General features: G+C 42.9%; 1 protein-coding gene across 1 annotated transcript; it reads left to right on the top strand.

The window, feature by feature from the left end:
* The first annotated feature begins 712 nt into the window (after window positions 1-712).
* On the top strand, window positions 713-27,335 carry LOC116292535 (uncharacterized). The gene is made up of 2 exons (XM_031699876.2): window positions 713-772; window positions 24,225-27,335. The coding sequence occupies exon 2, from the start codon at window positions 24,315-24,317 to the stop codon at window positions 27,213-27,215; it is 2,901 nt and encodes a 966-aa protein (XP_031555736.2). The 5' UTR covers window positions 713-772; window positions 24,225-24,314; the 3' UTR covers window positions 27,216-27,335.
* Window positions 27,336-27,953: the final 618 nt, after the last annotated feature.

Raw genomic sequence — 27,953 nt, 5'->3', positions numbered from 1 at the left:
TGTATAGGCTTATTGCCGACGCTCAATTGAAAAGGTTTTCTATCAAATGTTGCTCATTATAAATGCGAGGTCTATATATAGTTAATAACCGGGTTAATAACTAACTATATATTGACCTCGCATTTATAATGAGGGTTATAACAAAAATAAAGCCTTGTGAATAACAAAGAAAACCGTGTCAATTGAGAAATAATAGAAGTTAAGATATGTCATATGGTGTAATCCTTCCCTTCCCCAAGGGCGGATCCAGCCAAAATTTTAGGGGGGGGGGGGGGGGGGGGGTTAATTGAGTTTCTTCCGTCAACACAACGGAAAACAATATAAAAAAGCATCGTTTTTTTCTGCTGAAGGGGGACCTTCAGTTCCCCTTTGCCCCCCCCCCCCCCCCTCCGGATTCGCCCTTGTTCCCTGCCCTCCACCTCCACAAATTTTCTTGGCATGCTTTTGGGTTGCCCAGACTTGTCTAGGCACAAGTAGCCCATTAAAATGGTAATAAAACAACACTAAGAGATAATGTAAAACTTAGGAGTTACGATAACTCCGTAAAAAAAGCACCAAATTGGCTTCGAAATCAGCAAAACATCAAAAGATAAACAACAATCTATCGAGTACTAATTTTACTTGCTACTAAACTTTCACCGTTAACATTCAAATACTACAACACCACAGAATAAGAGATTGGACTGCCTGTGGTCTAGGTCACGCGAGTCACGTCAGTTTTGAGACAAGAAGGAACCGCATAAGCAAATCGGATGAATAACCACGATCTAAGGTCGGTATGGGCATTTTTCTAGTTATAAAAACGGGAATATTCCACTATGTAAAGTTATTTAACTTACAATATCTTTAAGACCTTCAAATTGAAAGATTTTCTTCGTGTTACTTTGTGTTTGGCAGACGCGCCTGGGTCTTCAAGCGAGACACTTATCAAATCTACTCGTCAAGTTGCTGAGCAATAGAGTGATTTTCATATGACCGTGAAAGAATAGGCAAACTAATAGTTAGTAGTACACTCTAAACCCATTGTTTCTTTTGTTCTTTATCAAAAAGTACAAACTAAATGGTCTATTTTCTGTCACGGTCATATGAGAATCACTCTAGAGTGACCACAGTAAATCGTGAAACTTCAGTAATACTAAATAGCACAATTTTATGCAAATTCCATTGTTTTCTATTGTTTAACTAGCACTATTTTGTACTATTTAATAATTAGTGTTTCACGGATTTACTGTGGTTACTCTAAGATAAGTATTATTTTAACTTTGACTCTAGATTTGATATATCAGCCGGTTGATTTGAATAACCTTGACCCCGACATAAATTCAACATCCATCTGTAATTCAAAGTATTACTCCCCCGGGATTACTCCACTAGTGAATTTACTGCTGACTTTGATATTTCTAGTTGTGTCTCTGGCAAACATTTCTCTGTTCTTCATTCAAACATTAGAAGTCTTAATGCAAAATATTTAATATTGATAAACTCCTTAGTGAATTAAATCATGATTTTGGTATTATTGGCCTATCTGAGACCAAACTAAAATTATCTTCTCATATTACCTTCAAGAATCAAATCCTAGGTTGTAATTTCATATCCCAACCTATTTTATCCAACTCGGGTGGGGTAGCTTTTATATTTTCCCATAACTTGCCTGTATTTACTAGAGATGAATTATCATGTACCACTTCTGATTCTAAAGCAAGGGCGGATCCAGGGTTTTTTTGAAGGGGGGGCCTCAGGGGTAAATTTTGTGGGCAAAGGAATCCCAGTCGCATTTTTACCACAGGAAGCCCATTTGACCTCAGTAATGACAGGGGGGTTGCAACCCCCCCGACCCTCCCCCTGGATCCGCCCTTGTAAAGCTTTATGGATTGAATTCAAAAGTAACCTTAAACATAGTATTATATGTGGTGTAATGTATCGACATCCACATAGTAACCTTGATGCTTTTCTTGATTATTCAAGACAATACAGTGAACAAAATCAATAGTGAAAATAAGTATTGCATAGTAATGGGAGATTTCAACATTGATTTGTTAAAGTCAAATTTTCATACAGATACTGATAACTTTCTTTATACCATTGAATCTTTAGCCCTCATATTCTTCAGCCTACTAGAATTACTGATCACTTTGCAACTCTCATAGATAACATCTTCTTTAATTCATTATCTCATCATACCATAAGTGGTAACATTTGTTATGATCTCACTGACCACTTACCAAATTTCCTCATAATAAAAAAGCTACATTATGTACCTAAGAATATTGAATTTGTTAAAAGAGACTATTCCAACTATAACAAATCTAGCCTAATTGAAGATATAGCATCTATTAATTGGGATAATTTATCACACTGTGATAATGTATCCGACATGTTTGATAGTTTTTACCAAAAAATATCAATTGTAGTTGATCAGAACACCTTCCACTGAAAAGGCTTAGTAAAAGGGAAATTAAACAGCAATCAAAACCATGGATAACAAAAGGTATCAGAACTTCCATTTGGATAAAAAATGATTTTTATAGAAAATTCATGAAAAATAAATGCAGCTATTACTATGATAAGTTTAAATTCTATAGAAACCATATAAATCCCATCATTACAATTAGTAAAACCAAATACTATAACAATTTCTTTGAAAACTCTAAATCTAACATAAGGAAGGTTTGGAAAGGTATAAGGGAAATTGTGGGATCTCCTAATAACCACACCCACCTTCCCTCTAAATTCATCACAGAAAATAACATTGAATTAACTGATAGTAAAGATATCGCTAATCATTTTAATATGTTTTTCAGTAATGTTGGTTCAAGCCTTGCCCAATCTATTCCTCCATCTAATAAATTAGCACTTGATTTTCTTCCAGATAAGGTACAAGAAACCTTTACTATATGTCCTGTAAATATACAGGAAGTTGAAGAGGAAATTGAAAGCTTAGTTACTAATAAAGCATCTGGTCCTTACAGCATACCATGCACCAGCATACTTAAGCTTGCTAAGAATCATATTACTGAACCTCTTACATTAATTATGAATACAAATCTTAAATAAAAAATAATCAAATAGAAATCTTTTTTCTCTGGGGTAGTCCCTGATTGCTTAAAAATTGCAAGTATAGTTCCTGTTTTTAAAAGAGGTTCCCAAATCGACTTTAATAATTATCGAACTGTCTCTCTTTTATCAATTTTCAACAAGATCTTGGAAAAATTATGTAGTAAGCAAAAGACTTATCAAATTTTTAAATGAAAAGAATATACTTAACAATAAACTGTTTGGCTTCCGTAAGCACCATAGTACTATTCATGCAATACTATCTATTGTAAATAATATCCAATGTGCTATAAAAGTTAATGAATATTCATGTGGCATTTTTCTTGATTTGAGCAAAGCTTTTGATACTGTTAACCATCAATTATTACTTTCTAAACTTGAACATTATGGAATACATGGTCCTGCTGGAAAATGGTTCTCTTCTTATTTTTTAAATAGAAAACAATTTGTAACTTTAGGCAATACTGAATCTGAAATCTGTACAGTAAGTTGCGGCGTCCCACAGGGCTCAGTACTTGGACCAACACTCTTTCTTCTATACATAAATGACATAACTAACTCCTCTAAATTGCTCTCTTTTCACTTGTTTGCAGATGATAGTAACCTATTTTACTCTCATAAAAGCTTAAGTGAATTAGAAGCTATGATGAATGAAGAACTTGAAAGTATTTAGCAGCAGTTAGGCGGACTCGCGGAGCGCCGACAAAGCCAAAAATCGAAAGTCGAAAAACATCAGGGGGGGGTGGGTTTTTAGAGGTCGGTAACCCGCCCTACAGGGGGTCTTGCGCGATCGGCCGACACGTGAAAGGTGCCTAACTGCTGCTCTGTTGGGGTCGCAAACAGAGGGAAAGATATCCTTTAGATATACGATGCATGAGTGTAAGAAGTTCGTTAACGACTTCTGTGTGATTTGTTTAACGCCTAAAGTTGTCATACCGAAGCCAGAATCTTTTTGGTGTTGTGGTAAAAAAATACAGATAGAGGAGGACACGTCAGCACAGTGTTATGAGTGTGGTAAGAATATTCGTAATGCGGTGCCAAATGTTACCAAAGAACAGTATTACGCCAATGGAGGTCGCACGAAAACGCCATATAAGAGGTTGAAATACTTCAGGGACTGGATGAATTATATCCAGGGGTTGCATCCGGTGTATTTAGACACGCGGGAGATCGTGGACAATTTGGAAGAGCCCTCGCCGCAAAGTCTACGAAAGACATTGAAAAAATTAAAGCTAGGGAAATATTACAAAGCTATTCCCTATCTTTTGTCTGAAATTACCGGTAGGCGTATTCCTGATGTCCCAGATATGCAAAGGGCCGAGTGGTTATTCTGTCGGCTGGATAAGGATATTCCTTATTACCCCGACGTAATTTACGAAATATTCCAGCAAATAGACCCCAACCACCCCCTATTAGAATGGATTCCGAGAAGATGAAATGTGCAGTCGAAATCCACCTACGTTCTTTTCAAAGCAGATGTCTACTGAGCGAGTTTTCTTTGGAGCTCCTCTTTTGCCTCCTGGTAGATCTTTTTGCGAGATTCCTCGGAAAGATCTTTCACGATGGTTTTTTTATTGCCCGACTTTAATTCGCCGTATTTCTTTTCCTCCGCGAGGATCAAAGAAAACTCCGTGTCGTCTATGCGGCGGTCCCGCAGAGCTTGGGAGACTAAGTCGGCGATGGTGTTAGCCTTTGCTCTTGCTAGGGCTATGTGTGTGTCGTGCTTGGATATCTTACCGGACAATTGCTTCATAATGCCTGTCGTAACAGCGGAAACGATGCCGCAGACGGCTCCAACGCTGGCCAAAGGAACGCCAACGACTATTCCAGGCCCGGTAAGTGAGGTAGCAACGCCGGTGCCTGTTAACGCCACGGACATGGAGCCGGAAGTTATCGCGATTTTATGTAGTATGCTTCGCGCTCTAGCATACTTTTTCCTGACCTCCTCATAGTGTTTTGTCTGCCCCTCTAAGTAAGCCAGGATTAGATTTGCCTTATTCAAGCGGAAGTTCTCGGCGTTTAATTCGTTAGGTCCCTCCCTAGGTAAATCAGGATAAAGTGGAGGTGCTGATGGTATAACATCCATTATATACTAATGTACGACGCTTTTGGAAATAACATAGAGGAGCAGCCGCATCATGACAACAGGGATTATTGGAACTGGAGGGCCTTTAGGAAGATGTTTCCACATGCAGACCCTAGTAAGTTTGAAAGAAGACCCGACGGTATTTACTATAACGGCTTCAGAATGTACAGCAATGCGGACTTGAAACCTACGCTGGTGGGGCAAATAGACAATCAGCTGCAGCATTCCACGCCTACGGTATCTGTGCAGCATCCCACGGTAACGCAAGGTTGGTCAAAGGAATTATTGCTGGGTACCAGTACTTATCCAATACCCGCGGTGTCATTCGATAAACATCCAAGCCTGGACCTAACGTTGAACATGCGGATCTCTAACAACCATTCCTTTCCGTTAAAGGTGCGAGATATCTTCAAAAACGTGCCCATTAATCATACCACCGCTAAGGAATCTCATGAATGGTTAAGTGGTCCTAACATGCGTTATTGGCCGCAGCAACTAAACTTTGCGGTTTGGTGCGCCACCAGCGGTTGTGGGGTAAGCGCAAACTTGATGAAGAATTCAATATTCATGTTTCACTTCCACTTCACGGTTAGAAGAATACTACATGAAATGGGTGTTATTGCGCTGCCGGGAGATGCCACGTTTTATCCAAGAGATAATAAATACAGCGTGCCGGCTTATGACAGACTTTGTAAGGAGTTTGGCGTTGTAGGGAAGGATTTCCGATGCACTGCCGGCGCTAACAATGGTCTGGGACATATTTGGGCTTATTGGGGGATTAGTGGACATGTGTTAAGTGATAAGGAAGTTCATGCATTGAATCTACAATGGAACACGGGATATCATAAGGAAACTCACGACAGTAGCACCTTCTTCGAACCAAATGCTAAGACCACTAAGGAAGTCCGCGATGGACCTCTGTTCAAAGACGAGGGTGGTAAGTATGCAGGGGCTAACCCGCTGATTATCAAGATTACCAACGACGAGCAAACGAAGCAATATCTTAATTTCATACCCCCAGAAGGTAAAGGACTAACCAAAGCCGGCCTTGCCCGTTTGAACCGCAGCATAGAAGCTTACGTGTATTCTATCCTTGGAGCTCAGGTAAACACCCGATCGAGCATAGTGGGGAATACAGGCGCCGCAGAAGAGACGCGAGCCGAAGCCTTGATCTTATTCGAAAGTTCAATCTTGGAGGGCGACATTAGCAAGGGCGTACAGCGTTACCAACTAGCCATACAAAATTCCAAAGCGAGGTTGGACTATGCCGTAGCCCCGGGTTGTTGGTTAATGCCCAGTAATTTATCTATAAATACTGGTTCTGTAGTAGGATACAACAACAAACTTCAACGAGCTACTAAGAATATGAAGTTTGGGGTGAACGACGTGAACTCTGACACCATCAGGAGGCACTTAGTTGAACAGCCTAAAAAAGTGCACGAAACGAAGCTACCATTAAAAAAGGCGTACGTAGAAAAGCCACCAAAGAAACCAGTAAAGAAGGTTACCGAGGAATATGACCATGACTTACTAAAAGCCGGCTTAGCCACCGCGGGTGTTGGTCTGAGCTATTATATATGGCGATGAACAACCCCTACGTAGCTGGAGTAGATTGTGTTTATACGACTTACACAGGCGAGAAAAAATACACCCAGAGCTCTTGGGTTGATGTCACGGGCATGTCCGTGAATTTGAACTACTCAGGAAAGAAGTTAATCCTTTGTAGTATTTGCATTGGCACGAGCAGCCATGCCAACGTGGGCTTTAGGTTCCTGGATGAGAATGGCATACTGCAGCCTATGCGCGCGAAGACGAGCAACAGGGAGCCTGTACATTTTTCCGTAGAGCCCAACCCAGCCAGCGAGGAAAATCTATCGGTTTGGACTTTTCACATGGTCGCCGATTGCCATGGGAAGGTAAAGCTGCAAATACGCGTAGACGATTCTGGGAGTGTTTGCGTGAATGGCATAGAAAATCAAAGAGACACGGCTTATAACCACAAGACCATTAGCACTTTTACGGTGCTTAGTCTCTAGAAGCAAACTATGTTTGCTGAAATATATGAACCCACATGTAAAGGAAGATTGGTTTCTTTATTACTTAGAGGAGAAGGAGTACGTAAATGATGAATGGTTTGACACTGATCTTTGGGTGAAGGTTGGAGGCGTGGGATTACTTGTGTGTACTATTAGCCTTAATACGGGGTATTCGTGCAATGCTGGGTTTAGGATCGTTGATGAGAATGACCATCCATTACTGCCTTACAGAAAAAAAATTAACAATAGGAACCCAGTTCATTTTTCCTCTGAGCCCCCTCCAGTAAGCGGAGAAGATCAAAGGCCGGCGACTTTTCATATGATAGCCAATTGCCAATATGCAAAGCTGCAAATTCGTCCCAGCGATGGAGGTAAGACCATAGCAACTCGTGGTCGCATAGGAATAAATACTGTGGGGCCTTCTCCACCGGATGCTATTTGGAATCATAAGCCCATTAGCACCATGACCGCCATACCACTAGTTCCGCATTATCAAGGCGTTGCGAATACTATCTTTACTTATCCTCAGTCGAGGACGCCTCGGATGCCCGACGACGATAAGCCCGACATAACATACAAGGATAAGATTAACCCTTCATCTTCTTCAGGAGTACCACTCCAATAGCTACGACTAATATCCAAATGTTATTCCCCACAAACTTTAGCAGTTCTCCGCCGGCCCTAAGCGCCAAGGAAACAACCGAACCCAGCAGCCCAGGAAGACCGGCTGCCATCTTTTTTCCCAAGTCCGTCAGCCCACTGCCTAATTTCTTTACGCCCGCGCCCGTAGCCTTAAGCGTGGATAGGATGACTCCTACTACGCTCGAAATAGCAACCGCAAATGCCAGCGGAATACCATACTTCACCAGAGCTCTTTTTACCTTTTCCTTGGTGGTAAGCCCCAGCTCTTTTTCCAGGTTTTCCTTTTGCGCCCGTAATTCCGCAAGGCGTATTTCAAGCGTATCTACTTCCTTCCTAGCAGCCTCCCTTTCCTCTTCGGAGCGAGTTTGGTCCACAGCTACTTCCTGCTGCCGCTCTATTCGACCCTGCAGGTCTTCGACGGCCTGTTGAAGTTGTCGTATTTCCAGATCCTTTTCGGCCATTTGTGCTATAATACGCCTTTCCCTGGCGTTACTCTCCACTAATTCATTTCCTATGCGTACTAGCTGCTCATCCTTACCTGCCAAGCGGCTAAAGGCATTCTGAAAGTCCTTCACGGCAGTGGTCTTTTCATCTAACAACTTAGATATCCGCTGCCGAAAGTCGGCAACTTCGGCGGCATGACTTTCAAGAGTAGCTTTGTTTCCCCTCATGAATTCGTCTTCCATTTCCTTAAATCTTTCTTCGAGGACGTCGTTTTCCAGCTCTAGATTCTGGAAAGACACCTTAAGAGCCGCCAAATCCTCACTTGCCCTTAAGAGGTCCTCGCGCTCCCTGGCGATTCGTTCTAAGTCGTTATTAGCTGCCTCCGTTCGGGTAGCAATCTCGGCCAATTCTCGATGCGCTTCCGCTAAATCGTATGCAGAAGAGGCTTGCTCGGCAAGGCGTGCTGGTAAGGTCCGTATTTTATTTATCTTGGCCTCCAATTCCCGTTTTTGAGAGTTCAGCGTAGCAACTTCCTCTGTCTTGGTTTGGAGTGACTCACTTAGCGTTCCTACTTGCGCCCTTAATTCTTCGTATGTTCCATGGCCGCCTGCAGAGGCCGGTAATCTAGCTGCCGCCTTAAAGATCTTATTGAAATCCAGTCGCATTTCCTCCCTAGTCGAGCCTCGCTGCATGGTCAAGTTGGGCGTTCCCAGCGCATTTGTGACTCCTTTTGGAAGCTGGTTATTAAGCAGGTGGGAATTCTTCCTTTGATACAGGTTGTGCCATTTTTCCCTACCCGATTCTCTAACTTGAACCTGCCCTTTGTCTCCTATTTGGATGTCCAAAAGAGCCAGGTTTAGGCTTGGGAATCGCTCTCTTAGGTCCTCGATGAGGTCCGCCATTAAGTCCGACCGCACGCCAAGAGATTCCATTTCTAAGTACTCTGGAATGGGCGTGTGGGGGTTCTTAGACCTAAATTTATCTCTTAAGGAACGCAGAGCACCGTGGGCCCTGACGCCATACTTGTTCAGCAATTTCTCAAAGAGACTTCGTCCGTCTACGTTGTCATTAGGAAGTAAAGACTCGTATTCTTCGTCGTTAATGTCTACTTGGCCTTCTTCGGTAAGGGGGTCAAAATCCGTTCCTCCTACTTCCATTATATATGATAAGCTCGAAGTTAAATCCCAACGTATTACCTAAGCAGGTTGGCGGGCTGAAAGCAGAACGCACCTTTCACCGGGTCACCTTTACCCCCAGTAGCGCAAAGCCAGGGGAAACGCAGTACGTAGGCGTGCCCCGTCTAACAGATAACCTAGTATTGGTTCCTGGTACCTTGGCTTTAAGGTTTGACCTAGCAATACAACCAAGCACCAAGGACAAGCGCTATACCGTCAATAATGTGGGTAGGAACCTCGTCTCTAAGATGAGAATCAAGTTCGCAGGGGAATCCCTCTTGGATTTGAATAGGTACGATTTGTACACCACGTATAAGGATCTGTGGCTAACAGCCTTTGACCGTGCACAAAAGATAGAGCAGGGAATTGGAAGCGTTATTCTTCGTAAGCTTCGCAGCGATACTAACCCCGCGCCTACGGACTCCAGTGGAGCAACCGCAGTAGCAGACGCAACAAGGGTAGTAACTGCGTACGGTACCAAATACGTTATCCCTTTGGACTTTGAAGTAATTACGAGTCATGGTGTGTACTACCCCAGGCAGTTATCCGAGTTACAGTTTGAAGTAACCTTGGCGGACACTACGAACGTCATAGGAGGAATGGACAGCGCAATTAGCGGAGCCGTGGATCCCTATTCTATCACTAATCTAGAATTACAGTACGAGACCGTGTACAGCGAAGAGCTGGCCCGTAGCGCTGGCATGGAATATAGCGCCGGAAAGGCATTCTTATACGACCACGTAGTAATGTATAAGACATTTAGCTTCCTAGATAAGACGGATGAGGTTATTAACCAAAGTATTAACATCCCCCGAAGAAGTCTCACGGGGTTAATGCTGGTGTTTGCTAAGCCCTATGAGGCCGGTAAGCGCGACTCCGAAGCCTTTCATAACCCCAACATTACTAACGTCGGCGTGAATATCAACGGAGTCCCAAACAAGGTTTACTCCCAGGGGATAAAGCCCGTAGACGTGTACAGGGAGGCAATGCGCAAGTTTGGCGACCAAATTAGCCCCGAGGAATTCTTTAAGGATAAGTACGCGCTGTGGATTGACATGCGCACCATTAACGACGAAGACCTACATGGCCAGGGTTTACGTCTAGTAAATACGCAGGATGGTATAACATTGGAGATCAAGCGCACCAAGAACACCAGTGCCGGCGACAGCGACAAGATAAACTGCTACGTCTTCGTCGTCTCAGACGCGCAACTGAGCGTGGAAATGAACCAACTTAAAAGTGTTGCATATTAGGGTTAAATATTCCTTAGGTATACAATGCTGCAAATATTTGAAAACAACGGTACGAAACTGCAATGCATAGTGCAAGGCGAAACTTTGTACTTCAAAGCGAAGGAGGTGGCAGCTGCATTAGGATATGAAAAAACGAGAAACGCAATCAGGGAGCACGTTTCTGAGAAATACCAGAAAAGGTCGAGTGAGTTAGGAAGGGCCCTAAAACAGGGCGCTTCTATGCACCCACATTCTGTGTTCATATCTGAGCCAGGTTTGTATGAACTGATATTTAGCTCTAAGTTACCCCAAGCCGTTAAGTTTCGCGATTGGGTCTTCGAAGAAGTCCTACCCGCGCTAAGGAAAACCGGTAAGTATGAAAGGCGGTTTGACGGTCCAAACAAGTTGGTATTCAAAATAGAAAATGAATTCGACCTGCATAAAAAGGTGGTGGACTACATCCGCAAGTTTTACCCCCAAATGCTCATAGCCCCTGGTCTAGGTGAACTGCAGGATTCAGACGGCAAACGTATAAAGTGCTGGCAGAAAGGATATCAACGCGGTCAACCCGACTTAATGATCTTGAATGCGCATACGCATTACTGTGGATTCTGCATAGAGCTAAAGACCCCAAAAGGCAACGGCAGGTTATCTGAGGATCAGCAACTACTCTTACAGAGGTATGAAGAAAACGGCTATAAGGTGCTCATAAGCAGCGACTACGATGTCATTTGCAGGGAGATCACTGCGTATGCTGAACACCTACGAATTCCCTGCAGGTGGTGCTGTAAGGGCTTTAAAACCTCGGAGACTTTGGCAACACACTTAAAGATATTTCATAGAATATATGGACAAGGATAAATTTAACGAGTTAAAGTTCATACAAACATACTGGAGGGATTTGCAGGTGGGGGAGATTTATGAGATAAAGAATTACGTGGTCTTTGAAGACTTGGACCGCCTGCGTTTGGTCTTAAAGAATGAAAAAAGAACATACACCCTTTGGGCGCCCGATAGGATAAGGTACGCCATCGAAGGGCAGGACGTTACCCATGTCATGAGTCATGGTAAAAAGGATGGCAGGTGGGTATTTGACGTAGTCAAGTATGAGCCTGAGAGTCCTCTGCATTCATAATGTCTGCTAAAGTCCGCTGCGCTTTAGGATCCGCCGAGCACCAATGCCCCACAAAGGATCCTTCCAGGAATACCTTGCCGCAATGAAGGCAGGTGTATTTTTTACGCGGTGCAGGAGTGGGCGTAATGCAATCGGCTGGTAGTTCGCACGTAATACAGTCCATATATTGAAAGGGTGATTAGGAATCCTCCTAAGAAGGCTGCTGCGTAGGCTAGCATATATTGCAAGGCCTTTGAAGGGGGTCCTTATTTTTTCTTGTTGTTTTGTTGATGATACTTAACAAACACAAGAAAAATAAGAATGGGATTTGAGACTCTTTGCGCAAGTCGTACTTTACTACCTAGGAATATGAATCGACGTCTTTTGGGACACGAAAAGAGGCATAGACCTCTTTTGTTCTTAGTGCGCAACCTCCTTTAAAAGGGGTTCCTATTATTCTTGTTGTTTTGTTAAACGTTGATGATACTTAACAAACAACATAAAAAATAAAGTCGTATTTTGAGACTCTTTGCACAAGTCGTACTTTACTACATCTCTTGACGAAAAAAAAAAGTAGTGACGATCCGCTCTTCTTTTAAAAGGGTTCTTATTCATTATCCTGCAACCTCCTTTAAAAGGGGTTCCTATTATTCTTGTTGATTTGTTGAGGTATTGTTGATCCCTAACAAAACAACATAAAAAATAAGATCAGGATTTGAGACTCTTTGCACAAACCCTATCTTACTATTTTAGGTCCCTTTCTAACTTCTACGGGCTTTCCTTGCCACCTCGTTACTGGCATGCCAAGCATCAAAGCGATCTAAGTACTCTTTAAAGCCGCCTTGACCGTCGTAGAGGCACTGCCAAATATGTTGGTCACTTCTTTGACAGCCGCAGCGCTCACAGTTGGCCTCCCAATATTCCCTATCCTCCCACCTTACGCCTTCTACGCGGTCAAACTCCATAAACGTTTCGTCTATTTCTTTCTTCCTTTGCGTTAACTTCCTTTGGGTTTCCTGTGGACAACATCGGGCGGCAACGTCACCGTGCTCCTCACATGCTACGCCCAGCAGATCGTAATTACCGTAGCATCTATGTCGGTGCCAGGCGTCGGTAACGTTCTCGTCGCAGCGCACGCATACATTCTTTAAACAAACCCTTTTATTACGATGGTACTCCAAAGCCTGCGCGCTGCTAAACTGCTTATCACAGTCTTCGCAAACGGTAACGTTGTTTACCTTCTTACTGCATACCCGTCTTTCGACGTGATATTGCAATCTTTGCTTGCTGCTGAACTCCCTTTCACATTGCTTACACTTCATTATAACTAAGTGTTATTTAAGCCTTATATGGGATACCGCATAAAGTCCTTAATGCTTTCTTTTGCCCAACCGGCCATCGTCAACAAGGCACCAAACCTTTCCGCGCGCTTCAGACCGCACATTTCATCGTACAATTCCTGCACGCGCTCCCGCAGCCGATCGATCTCCTCCCTTTGCATTTCTATGGTGTCTCTTTTATCTTTTGCGTCGGCGGCAATCCTTCTTACTGCGTCCACTGGGTCCATCGTATATATAATGGATCCGAACCATATTCCCTGCAATGCTCTGATAGTAGGACCCACCGGCTGCGGCAAAACGCAGTTCGTCGTGGAGCAGCTATTAGGACCCTTTAGATACCGCTTCGACTACATAGTGTTATTATGTCCCACCTATGTGAATAACCGCACCTGGGAAGGCATAGGAGTGAAAGATGACGACTTCTTCGTGGATATCTTAGATCCTAATGAGTTATCCAGCCATTTGAAGTTTTGGCACAAGCAATTCCCCAAGGACACGCAGACTTTACTCATACTGGATGACATCGCCTGTGGGGACGACGTAAAAAAGCGCACCTCCGAGCTCGTTAAGCTCGCCTTCAGCGGTAGACACGACAATATCAGCGTTTGGTTGCTCTCGCAGCAGCTTACCAGCGTCTCTAAGCCTTTTAGGGAAAACATAGGCTCCCTGGTCGTATTTTATACTCCGAGCCGGAGTGACCTGGAAACCATCTTAAGCGACTACGGCGGTGAGATAAGTAAGGAACAGTTACACGAATACATGCGGCATCTAAAGACGCACCAACATTCCAAAATGATCTTCTCTTTGAGGTTTCCGTATTCCATTAACATATATGGATATTGAGCAGCTCTTAGATGAAGTCCCCACGCAGCTAGATGAAAGTAACCTTAAGGAACAACTCAACGTCCTTGTGTCTTCTGGGAAGTGTAAAGAAATGATAGGCAAGGAATTTACCCATGAGCAGGTTAATAAGTTGTCAGAAGAGGAAGTCAAAAAGTTCCATAAGAGGTACGAGGCCGCCCTTGCAAGTAAGACCACGGACGCCGTAGCAGACTCAGCCATTAAGCTGGCCACCAAGCTTCTCGGACTTGCACTGCCCATAGACGACGTGGAGCAACTGCGGAAGGACATAAGCGAGGACTATGTTATCGCCCAAGAACTTAAGATAACCTGCGGGTGGTTGTCTTTGAAGTGCGGTAAGTTAATGGCAGTCGCCTCTGCGGCACTTCACGTAGCTCAGCATGTCGACTTGAAGGAGGTACTAGGTTCCTTCGGAACATCTTGGAAGGACTTCAAGAAGGACAGAGAAGTCGAAAAGGTCTTCCAGGCAGCACTTGCTGAGGTACCTGATCAAGTCGCCTCAAGTACTTAGTCAAGTCGTTGTCAAGTACTTAATCAAGTCATTCTCAAGTACTTACTCAAGTCGTTGTCAAGTACTTAGTCAAGTCGCCGTTAAGTCATTGCCAAGTCATTGTCAAGTACTTAGTCAAGTCGTTGTCAAGTACTTAGTCAAGTCGTCCTTAAGTCATTGTCAAGTCGTCATCAAGTTACTTGTTAAGTCCTTCAAGTCCCTTAATATAAGATGAGCGGCACTGAAGAACAACCACCCGTAGAAGATACCAAGATTACCAAGGCTAAATCTCCAGGCAGAGTCGCTGCCGGAAAGAAGCTCGCGGAGATGAATAAAAAGAACAAAGCCAAAAAAGAAGAAAAGGTGGAGGAAAGAGAAGAGGAATCCTTCATTAATCCTGGGTACGTCATTGGCGCGTTAGGAGTCGCTATAGCAGCAGGCAGCCTCTACTTACAATGGCGGGCAACGAAAAAGGTAGAACCACCAACATATCACGCGCCCGTGCACGCACCTGTGGAGGTTAGAAAAAGCAAAATCCCTGAAATGGAGTAAATTTATCACCACGTGCCGTGGCGACCTAGATTTTCCTTCTCGCTTTGTAATATAATGTCAACCGCGTTATTGAAAACTGTTGAAGAAGCAGCTATCATTACTTCCATCGTTGCGGGTATTGGTTGGGTAGGTAAGAAAGTGCTCAAAGAAGACTTTACTGAAGACCCAAGCAAGAGCTTCGCTAATTTCGCTAAAATGACCGCTGCCGTAGGCGGGGCTATCATGCTAAAGGATTACCTACGAAAGGAAAAGTACCTGCCTACGGCGTAATATATAATGGCTAGCGTGGTCGTAGGTGGAGTCGTCGCAGCTTTAGCATTCACTGGAGCTAATTATGGTGGTCAATATTTGGATAGATTAGTTAGAGGCGACAAAAGCGGAGATTTAGCCGCTGAGAGGAAGAGGCATGATTTAGCGCTGGAGAAATATCAGCGGGACGTGGCAGCTTGGAATGAAAAAAGACAAGCTTACAGGGATTGGTTGGATAAGAACTACCAAGACAAGATGCAGGCGGATAAGAACTTCGAAAATACGGACTACGCCTTTAAACTTTATGCGCAAGCACACCCCGACTTTAGGTTAAGAAAGCCTCAGTTCAAGAATTACTACCAGCCTTCTAAGAAACGAAAAGACAATGAGCTGGTATTTGTAGGAGTCGCAGGGCTGGCGGGAGGCGTAGCCTTGGCGTATCTAATATAATGATCGTCTTTTTGGAAAGCGACAAGAATAACTTTACCACTTATCTGAATCCTCCCATCCGCGCGGAAAGGGTCCGGCTGGTTAGTTGCTCTTTGTACAATTCTTGGTATAATTTAATTAATGGCTTTGTCGTCGTGACTTCCGGCACCAAACCAAAGTTACCAGATTCCCATTACACCCCTATAACACTGGCTAAGGAGCTAGCAAAGCATGGATATACTCTTACCACAGGATTACCCCATGAAATGAAATTCAAGAAAAATAGTGGAAGCGCTAATTTAAAGGGCAGTTCATTGGTAGAACTCCTGGGCCTTACTAGTACCACGATAAATAGCGGCAGTACATATGATGTAAAATGGAAAGTCGCATCCTCTTACGAAGTCTATTGCGATTTGGCCAATAGTTACAACAATGGAGAAAAGTCTTCTCTTATGTCTAAGTTCCTGCCCAAAGGTAATCCATTCGATCTGGTAGAATACACCCCCATTTCTTTGAGCTATGATTTGTCTAATTTGGTAGAAAGCATAAACATCACCATTAAAGTGGACGGAAAGACGGTGGATTTTAACGGACGTAAGATCAATCTCGTTTTGGAATTCATATAATGGGCCGCGTAGAGGACAAACTCAAAAGGATTTACTATGGGCCTGAAGGCTATTGGAAAGGAGCGTCGGCCATCAAGAAACTCGCGACCGCGGCCAGGGTATCAGATGAAACGGCTAAGAACTGGCTAAGAAAACAAACCCTCTGGCAGGTTTATCTTCCCGTGCCCAAGTACATTCCCAGACCCAGCTTTACCGTAAATACCCCTAATGAAGTTCATCAGGCGGACTTGCTTTTCTTACCGCACGATAAGGTGAGAAGAAAGACCTATAGATACGCTTTGACCGTAGTTGATATCGCAAGCAGATATAAGGACGCCGAACCCATAACCAGCAAGGATTCTGGGGAAGTCGCGGAAGCCCTAGGTAGGATTTATAAGCGCGTTTTGAAATGGCCTAAGCTGCTGCAAGTGGATGCGGGGACGGAGTTCATGGGCGTGGTTACTAAGACCCTGAAAGACCACAGCACTAAGATAAGAAGAGCCGAAGCAGAGTACCACAGGGGTCAGAGCATCGTCGAAAGATTCAATAAGACCCTGGCCGAGCGTCTCTTTGGGTACCAGTATTGGAAAGAGCTGGAAGATCCCTCCAAACGCAACAGGGAATGGACTCAGAGGCTCCCCCAGGTCGTCGCGGCTTTGAACAACGAGGCGGCCAGGGCTACGGGAATGAAACCCAGGGACGCCATAAAAAAGAAACACGTGGAACACAAGTCCTACGTCAGAAGTTCGAGGGCGGTCGGACTGAAGGAAAAAAAGCTACCCCGCAACATAGTGGTCAGATACCTCTATCAGCCGGGGGAACTCGAAGGTGGCAGTAAGAGAGCCACGGATCCTAACTGGTCTTTGGAAACGTATGAGATTTCGAAGTCCGTCACCAAGGAAGGGCAACCCGTGTTGTATTACCTAAATGGCCCAAGTCGCGGATTTGTCAAGGAAGAGCTGCTCATGGTCCCCAAAGACTCAGAGTAGTGCAGCTCCACGCGCCCGATTGCACTCTAGGCATGTCAGTCTTACGTTGCCTCTGCAATGCCCGCGTTTGTTATTTATACGATCCACGGAGAACTGTTGATCGTCATTCGCATCGAAGCTCCATAGCAGCGGTATGTTACACTTTGCACAGCGGGCGCCTTTCTCATAGACGTCGTCCACGCATAGGTCGAACACCATGCCTTTTCCTTCGTCGTGTCTCTTATAGCGAAGGAGTTTCTTAGCAATGTTCTCCTTTGCTATATCTTCTGGCGTCTTATCGTAACGCAATTGCGGCCCCCAAGCCCTCCGCAACTGTTTGGCATGCTCCACACGGCTCACAGCAGTGTAAATCAAATTGCTCCAACACAGCCGCTGGTCTATGATCCATAAGGTTTCCTTTACGGTTAGACCTTGCGCGCTGTGGACTGTCATGCAATATCCCAAACGCCAATCTGGATGGGAGGTTATTTTTTCAACCTTTCCCATAGGCACCCAGACTTTATCATGAGTTACCGCGTTTCGCAGTTGGACGTCGGTGCCTGGCACCCACACGTCTCTCTTCTGCATGCGGGTATCGTGGGGCTTGTAGCAAACGGGTACCAAATGGCTTGGGAATCTTTCGCGGTGTACTTTTAATAGATCTTTCTGTATTCGCGATTGTGCTGCGCGCTTGCTGCTCAACACCAAATCCTCTGGATGCCACGCGCAAAGGAAGTCCTCGTAAGACTTCGCTCGGATGCGTTTACGCAGCGTCTTGTTTTGCTCTGCATCGCTGAGGCCTCTCAATGATGCCTTTAAGTCTCTTACTTCGTCCTTGCTGCGGTAGTCGGCGTTGATTTCCTCTGCATGGTCTACCATTCCTTTTAACCATTCGTGGGGCATTTCTCCGCAAATGGGAGGCGGCTGGCATGGATCTCCGGCGAATATCACTTGACACTTCCCGCGGAGGAAGTCTACGAATTCCTGTAAGATTTCTAATGGCACGGTGCAAATCTCATCCCATAATATGACCGACGGTATGTCGCGTATTGCTTCTGGCACCCACTTTTGACCATTCCAGCGAAAGAAGCTGTGATAAGTCTGTGCGTCGTAACCCATTTCCGTTAATTCTCTTTCCAGACGGTGTGTCGGCGTTAATACCTTTATCTTTGGAAATAATTCCAAGACCCTGGTGGTTTTACCGCTGCCTCCCGGCCCGTACAGGTACGAAAAGCGTTGGTAAGAAATGGGGTCCACAACGGATGGCAATGGCTCCACGGTGGGAACGACGGCACCTTTTACGTGTTCCCCGTGGTATTCCACACGTTCTCTCCAGGCTTTTATCTCTTCATCTTTCACGCGCCATTGACCACTTTCCGCAAGTTCATCGGCTGTGTAAAACTCTTGCATTTTTTCTAACACTTCGGGCTTCACATAGAGGGAATCCGTAGCCACGCGCGGAACGTCCTCTTTGTCGAACCTCAACAGCATTGCTAAGAGATTGATATGCGCATATGCGAGCATGCTCGCCCGGAGATGGTAATATTGCGGGCGATGATCTTGATAATAGCACAACGCATTCCATCGTCGCTCGCCTTTACCTTCTATGAAATAATTCCACTTCTCTACGGACACCATAGTTCCTTGCTCATGTGCACGCTTTACGAGGAAGCTCAACTCTCCGTCGTCGGTTATCAAACGCCGCTGCATGTGCTTTTCTCCTTCTTTTGCACCCTGGGTGAATTTGCCTATGACGATTCTAGCAGTGGGGTTATGCTCCGGAAGCCATTTCGTAAACGCGGAGCGGCACAATATGGCTTCATGCGCTGTGTACGTGAGCAGTTCGCGCTCTTCGAGAAACTTCAGCAGCGGTATGGGAATCCATTCTTTCTCCTGCAGATGTTTCCCATACCACGCGTAAATTATCGGATGTAAGCCCTTTGCTAACTTCCACGTGGTCAACCGCACGAACCCCGTAGACTTGGGGGCGTCATATTTACCTGGCAAAGACACACGAAAGAATTGTGAGTCTGGATGCCCGTAGCGGTCGTAATACTCCTTGCAATCCCCGAGGCCTTTAAAACTGGCAGGGTAACAATGTTTCATGTCTAAGGAGACGTATTCGTTCTCGTCATACTCCATGTTCCACAGACCTCCATGACCGTGCTCTACGCAGGCTTTGGCTATGTCTCCAAATTCCTTAGGCGTGGACTTCCATCCATTTCTTTTCTTCGCAGCTAGGAAGTCCAAACTACGGATGCTTAAGACCTCGTCTGAAAAGTCTTCCCCTAACGTCGCACAAGCACTTTGAATGCGTTGGTGTTCTACTAGAGGCCTGTAAAGAGTACCATCCTGCGTCATAAACTGACTTCCTTCCGCGTCCATCAACCAAACGGAATTCTCGTGGACCAATTCTGCCAACGGCGACATCTTATAAACCTTAGTTTCCTTCTTTTTGGGAAACCTAAGTTCTCGCCAAGCGTGTCCATTGTGTTGGTAGATGACAATAGGGGCACCTCTACCTCCATATTTTTTCGTCCCTTCGTAAATGCAACCGTCCGTGATGTCCTTCACGCGTATGCGGCGTTCTAAAGCCGTCTCTAACTTCTTGATGTTTTTGATGGTACCTCCGGTTTTATTAGTATCTCTTTCCCATTTCCTGATGACTTCACTTCTTTTTGGCGTAAGCTTGCCGCCACGAGAAGAATCTTCGAAGAACTCTCTGACCAATTTCCCGACGCAATTGCCCGGATGTCGCATTGGTCGCAACTTTCTGACATCCGGCTCCTTAATCTCGTACGCGCCGTAAATGACCACGGTAACCGGGTAAGCGACCTCATAGAAGAGCATGTCAATTCCCTCTAATGCCCCTGGTCTCGTTTGCTTATTCAAGATGAACAAACTCTGCTTACCAGACGCCCTGATGGGATTACGGCCCTTTTCTATCACCCACTCGCCATCCAAATACTTCACGAACGTCAACTCCAAGCGGTAGTCACCGTCCGGCATTCTGTCGATTATCTTTTCAGCCATCTCGTGATTCATCGTCTTGTCTGTCTTTCCCTCCATAAACGTCGCGAAGACAAAATCCGCATCTGAGCTATCCATCACCTGATTTCCCAGCCTGCGCACAGTTTCGTTTTGAATGTCGTTGACGGATGCCATGTATATCTAAAGGATATCTTTCCCTCTGTTTGCGACCCCAACAGAGCAGCAGTTAGGCACATTTCGCGTGTCGGCCGATCGCGCAAGACCCCCTGTAGGGCGGGTTACCGACCTCTAAAAACCCACCCCCCCCTGATGTTTTTCGACTTTCGATTTTTGGCTTTGTCGGCGCTCCGCGAGTCCGCCTAACTGCTGCTTATTTACTCATGGCTTTGTGCAAATAAATTGTCATGAAATATTGATTTTTGCCATTAAGTCCAATTTTATTATTTTCCATACCCCCCAGGAAAAGGTACATGATATTTCTATTAGTATTAGCAATATTCCCCTAAAGCAAGTAAATGAACTTAAGTAATTAGTAATTGGAAGGCCCGCATCTCGTACATCTCTAGTAAAATCAAACACAGTGTTGGGATGATTTCTAAGTTGAGGCATTATGTCAACCTGGAAATTCTAACTTTGTTGTATTATTCTCTAATCTATCCACATTTGACTTATGGTATAATTTTCTGGGGACACACCTACAAATCAGCTCTAACTCCTTTAATAGTTTTGCAAAAGAAAACTATTAGACTATTAGAGGGTCGGGGGGACGTGACCCCCCTGTCATTCCTGAGGTCAAATGTGCTTCTTATGGTAAAAATGCGACTGGGATTCCTTTGCCCACAAAATTTACCCCTGAGACCCCCCTTCAAAAAAACCCTGGATCCGCCCTTGGACTTATTACCTTCTCACATTATCTTGAACACACTGATCCCCTTTTTGCTAGTCTATGTATATTGAAACTAGTTGATCTAAGTTATTTGTATACTGCAGCAATATTTATGTATGATTATCATGCTGGCAACCTACCCTCAATTTTTAATAACTTTTTTCTATCAGCCTCTAAAAGACATTCTTACAACACAAGATTGGCATCTAAATTGACTTTCGTGCTTCCTAAGACAAGAACAAATTATGGCTTAATGAACATCAAATTCATAGGTGCTAAAATTTGGAATTCCATTTTCATTAGAACTCTAAAGAATGAATTAATTCTCATGTATAATTGAGTTAGTTTTTTTCCTCCTTGCTATAAATTTAATATCATGTGTTCACAATACAATAATTATATATAACATTATAAAGTTAATTAACATCTTTTTGTTATTTACTTAGAAAATCAATAAGTTATATACATGTATATACATAGAGGTATGTACATTCATAGTTTAACTATGGTATATATTGTATCTATATGTATACATAAGAAAGATGCTTTATATATATATATATACACATATATATATATATACACTCGATCAAGCAGAAACATTGTAGTATACGTTTATACATTTATACAAATATCTAATAAGATGCATAATACAAAATAACCATTTTCAACGCTTAAAACCAAAAAAATTATATAATCTGTACGATCTAATGGACAAGAAAAAAATATTTTGACAGTCATAGAATGAAACAAACAATAAATAAAGCGATTTTTCTGTTTTGCATATCATTAAATATACTGAATAAATTAGATATATGTATAAATGTATACTACAACGTTTCTGCAATCGAGTGTATATATATATATATATATGTATACACTTAATATTAGCCTGTAGCACGTGTGCAATTTAATTTGTTTAGTTTGATCCATTTGATATTTTTCTCTTTTTTTTCTTTTCTATTTTTGTCCTCTTACTATATTTATAATCGATTTCATTAATTCAATCTAAACCATATGATACAGTCCTTGAATAGTTGAATTAACTGAATCCACTTCTGTTTTTTGCCTAGATAGTCATAGATTTTTGTAATCCGAGCAATGCAATTGATAACTACTATGCAATAATTAGTAATCTAAGCCAAAGTTAGAAATGCTTGGTTAACTATGGTTTTCACAACAAAATTAAGTTTAACCCTTGAGTTAGGAAAATTAATAATATTATGGAACAAATAAGTTGATATTACTGCGACTAGACCTTCATCACAAACGAAAAATTGAATTTGGGTGGACGTCAATCAAAAGGGTTTCTATCGTTTCTATTGGCTTCTACACCAGGACTGATGTGAATACTCACGTGAACACGTGCAAATGTGCAAAAATCTTTGTCCTTATCTCATTGTAACTGTGAATTTCTCACTCAAAAATGTCACAGGATTCCGGCTCCGAATCTTAACACTTGATTGCAAAGCTATCGCTATGACTATGATTTGAGTTTCTTCAAGATAGGATAAGTCAATACTGATAGTTTGCAGTTAAACATTTGAAATTCGGAGTCGGAATCCTTAGACCCTGGGGGGGACTCCCCTATGAAAGGGGGCGGGGGTCCTCGTCGTCCCTTTTAGGGTTTGAAATCGGGGTTTTGGTCCCGCTTAGGGTGATAACGACGGGAATGTGCACCAACTGAATTTTATGGTCCCTTTTAGGGTATAAGATCTACAAAAAGACAAGCGATTTGTATATGAGGACGTCGTCATAATTTCGTTAGAGCAGACGGCGTTTGATGCAACTAAAATCGAGAAACCAAACAAAAAAAATGCGTTATTGATTGGTCCCTCTTAGGGGTGAAATTTCATCACTGCCACGCCCATCATCCCAAAATACAGATCCCTTTTAGGGGTCATTTTCGGAATTTTCGACGAGGACTGATTGTGATTTTGGTCTCACTTCGTCGCGTGCGACTGGGAATCGCAGTAAGTCTTAGATCAAGCTATTAAATATGAAGCAGCCATGTGAGATGAAAACCATGAAAACCAAGTAACCGATCCCTTGCTAGTTTAGTTAATATTCAATCATTGGTTTAAAAGTATCACATTACGGCCTCGTGGTAGTAGTCTAGAGTACAAGAGGGAGGAGAGAGGTATGTAGCCATGTAATTTCACTGATTTTCCCCTATAATAAGCAATTAATTAATTGAGATACTTAGTAAAATGTATAATAAAGTATAGTGACTCCGACGAAGGACTAGCGTCCGAAACGTCGGTAATTGTTTTCATCTTTTCACGGTGTAAAATTTACCCTTTTATCATTACTGTTTCATTAGAAACACCGACGCAGCTCACACTAGTTGTTAGCTAGTTATCTCTTATTAACTGATTATAGTTAGTTATATCTACTTTATATTTAATTCGTTGGATCGCAGTATAAACTTTCCTCCACAACAAGCGTTGAATTGACAGCCTGTCGGATTCAGGCGGCGTCGGATTCAGGCTGATTGAGATTCATAATCATTTCCCGGGGAGGTCAGACAGGTCGTTCCATGAAAATCCTCTCTGTTCCCCTAACGGTTGCTAAATCACAAATAATTTTCGATTAGACTACATACCCTGGTTTCTATTCATGATATTTTATGGTCTTTAGCAAAATATACTTCCTATTTTCAACGAATTTACTGATTTTACCCTCAACCTCGGGTTGGACTCGGATTACAAGTCAGGTTTAGAAACATTCAACGACAGAATTTTTTTATAAACGACTCTTAGGCCCCGTCCACACGTTTCCGGAAATTTTTGTATCCGCAATTTTTTTTTGCGTGTGGACGCAACCCGTATCCGCAAAAATTTGCGGATACCTGTGGACGTGGCCTTGTAAGAACTCACCGTACGCGGCGAGCACTGTGACTGTTTCATGTTCTGAGGACTCGGTTTGAACGAACGGTGATTGGTTTAAAGGATCGATCATCCATGATGTCGTCAATTATGTACCGTGACAACCGTGTGCCTTCTATTTCGGTCATATGACTGGTACTATTTGTTTTGATATTCATGTTATTTTTTTTCTCGTGTTTCAGACGCGCGATCAGAAGAATTCCCGCCATCTACTATAAATCAGTAGTTTATCAGAGGCCCTTCAAGTTTTTTTCTTGAAAAAAAATACAATCATGTTTAGGAAAATATGGCGTCGTCTAACAGCACCGACGTTCAGTGTCACGACTAAAGTAAACCACGACACGTCAACTGGTGCTCTGATAGCAGGACAAAGAACAAAGATTTGCACCATATTTATTTGCCTTCACAGTGATCGCATATTTGGAGGGCGGCAAGAAGATATTGATTTTCCACGACCTTCCTTAAATAGCGTACCTCCAGGAGTTCAAGTCAGTTACGGCGAAGACAGGCGACCCCGTCGAGAAGTACTGGAGCTAGATGTTTATGTTCAAGTAACGTCAGCTGGGACATATTCCATAATCCCTGAGTTCCCTGAAGGTCGTTACAACTTTAGATCAATTGACAAGAAAGCTGTTAATATCGACGTTAAGCCATCAGAATTAAAGTTCGTCGAGGTCAGCGGTATAGCACCAATTCCTGGACATGGCAAGGCTGGTAGTGTATATCGAGGGGGCACCGTCGAGATTCATGTGACGGGCAAGGACGAATTTGGAAATAAAACTGTTGAAAGTGATTTAAAATTAAACATAGTTCCTGATAACTCCTTCGTCTCTTTGATTTCAACTACTCGTGATTTGCAGAAAGAGATATACATTGTCACTCTGCGTTGTAATAAAGTTGGTATAACCTCCTTTGATTTGCTTGATCCAACACAAGTTCATCATCCGGTGGTGAAAGTAACAGACTTGACAATCATCACTCCTCCAGCTTGTCCCGCTAATTCGTATATCATTCACAACGACCTCCATACCATACAAGAGAAAATTCACGAGGCTGGCAAAGCGATAATGTTTAAGTTGGCGCTGTTTGACATTTTTGGGCACCCGTTGACATCTTTAAATGAAATTACATCGAATATTCATCTTACCTGTCTTCATGACTGTGATACAAACTTGTCTTGTGGAGATGATCAACGCATCATCGAGATTGCAGCTGAAAAACAGGACGTACGAGTCTTGACTGAGAAGGAAGTTGATTCCCACAAAGTGAGCTCTCTCGATTTGGAGGTTCCTGCCAACATTTGTCAGCTTGAGTTTACTCCTCTCGTGGCTGGACGAAAACGTTTCCTTTTATTTCTATCGGAGAAGGAAGTTAAGAATTCTCCAATCAAGATAACTGTTGTACCAGGCCCTTTGATCGAAATAAAGATCTTTAGTCACGAACCTCCAACAACAAATCAAAACGTTGTTATTTCTTACCCGAAGGAACAACGAGTCGTAGTTGTCAAAGGAATAGATGCCTTTGGAAATAAAGTAGATCTTGACTTCTCCGAATGGAGGTTGGTCGAGACACAATTCGCGAACATGTTAGATGTGAAGAATTCTTTTCTTGACGAGAAAGCCAAGATGGTTTCATTTCACTACACACACAGTAAAAAAGGAAGATATACGGCCATTGTTAAACCTAAATTTCCTAGTAAAACCTACATCAAAGTTCCTCAATTTGTAATTGAAGTTGGTCCAGCTCCAATCGACCCTGAGAAATGTGATGTTCAAGTCTGTCAAGAACAGCCCATATTTACATGCCATTTCCGGTGTCTACAACTTCGTGTTTCGTTTGTAAGCTGTACAGGAGAGAGGTACGTCATCTCCCGCCCGGATATTGGTCATTTAAGTGTTACGGTCGACAACTTAGTTTTTGAACCTACTTTTAAACACAGCTCAAAGCCTTCTGAAGCTTGTCTTATACTTCCTGAGCTGAAAGAAGGCGGATTGAAGAAAGTCCAAGTGAAGTACAAGGAAACGTGTCTTGGTAGGCGGGTAACCGTGAATGTTGTTGGCTTGGTGCCTTTTAAAACGGATGACTATCTAGAAGTCAACCAAAATGAGGGAAAGTTACTTTGCATTGGAGTGGCCCAAAAGTATCTCTTTGGTGCAGACTGCGTAAACATTAAAAACATTAACCGTATACTGGAGAAAGAATATCATCCTGATTGCAAGCTCTCCCATTACAACGTATCTCAAGAATACGAGGGTCTTGCGGTATTTGATCTCAGCAGTTTTCGGCTGGAAGCACTCTGGAGAGTCTTCGTACTTCTGTGTCTGCTTCTAAGAGGCACGCAGCACTTCCGAAACATGGCTAATGAGTTTGGGGACGAAAAAGAAAGATGGAAAGAAAGAGCAACTGAGGCATATTACGCTAAAAACCACCAAGAAGCCAAAGAATGTAAAGCTATCAAAGAGAAGTATGGAGAGTTGATGAATGAGAGTCACAGACTAGCGTCCGACGCGATTTTTAACTTCTACAACTATGGTCGTCCTCAGAGTCAAATCGATCTTCATGGACAACTGGTTGGAAATACAGAAAAGTCAACCGCCTATAAGAAGCAGCTTTTAAGTAAAGGAGAAAAGAGTGCTGCTGAGGTTGATGCCATAATTGAAAGAGAACAACAAGAAAGAGATGAAGCGATTCGTAAACTGGATGAACGACTGAGAAATTTTGATCATGATGAAGCGAAACGAGATGGTGAAGATTGGTTAGAGATTATAGACGGAGCAGGACATCACTCAGCAAGGAGAGGAGTACAGAAAATAAGACCAAAAGTAAAAGAATACCTCAGGAAGAAGAGTATAGAGTACGTGGAAGCGAACGAGGGAGCCCTGTTGATCACCTTCTCTGAATACACCGGTAGAGAACCCTGCGTAGCTGACTTCTACTGTAAAAGATGCAAGAAGACTTGGACAAGTGCGACTAGTTGGAAGGGGTTTTTCCAGAGATGTTACAGATGTGATTCGCAGGGAACTGACTCCAAATGTTACCCATTAAAAATGAGATCATTTCTTCCGCCAACCAGAAGACAACGAACAAACATTAACTTTACACGCACGGATCACATGAGACTTTGTGAAATGTGTGCAAGGCTTGGTAGAGACTGTAGGCCGTTACTTTATTGATTACAGAATCAACTGGGGATCAAGGGTGGTGTAGCGGTAATACACGTATAATTATAATAAATGGAGGATATTACATGGGCGCGCGGAGATACGAAATTTATCTTTCAGTGTTGAAAAGATCTCACAACACGAATTTTACAACACGAGTAGATAAATTTCGTATCTCCAAGCGCCCATGTAATATTCTGTTTATTATATAATTATCAATGAAGTATGTTTTGGCTTTTTCAGGCAATTCTTTCCGTGTATTTTTGAATAGCCATCGCAATGGTGTTATTTTCACACGTGAAGATAACATGTTATTTTCACGTGTGAAGATATCAATTTTTCGAAATAGAGAAAAATAGATATTTCATAGGTAATTATATAATAATAATAATATAAGTTCTTATATAGCGCGTAATAAAACTCCCTAATAAAACTCGAGGCGCTTTACAATAAACTAATCTATGTATATAATATAAATAGTAATAAGTAATGTTTAATAAACGAGCAGGAGTGTTTTGTCAGGTATAAAACACGAGGCGTAGCCGAGTGGTTTTAGACCCGATAAAACACGATCTCCGAGTTTATCAAACGGCTTAAAAAACACATGATATAAGTTCTCATTATTGTACCGAATTCTTTACGAAATGAACCAACTTTGATAGAGAAAATCCAAGTTAAAGTTAATGCAAATGAAGACGAATCTATATCAGATCATATGATCAGATATAAAACCTCCTTCACGGTCATGAT

The sequence above is a fragment of the Actinia tenebrosa genome, unplaced genomic scaffold, assembly GCF_029948245.1.
Source record: "Actinia tenebrosa isolate PJP-AT-01 unplaced genomic scaffold, QUT_ActTen_1.0 PGA_scaffold4__44_contigs__length_22323623, whole genome shotgun sequence".
Classification (NCBI taxonomy): domain Eukaryota; kingdom Metazoa; phylum Cnidaria; class Anthozoa; order Actiniaria; family Actiniidae; genus Actinia; species Actinia tenebrosa.
This window is presented reverse-complemented; position numbering and strand designations above follow the sequence as displayed.

Bases quoted from the DNA above. Each gene is read 5' to 3' on its own strand.
- LOC116292535 (XM_031699876.2), top strand. From the start codon at position 24,315: ATGTTTAGGAAAATATGGCGTCGTCTAACAGCACCGACGTTCAGTGTC.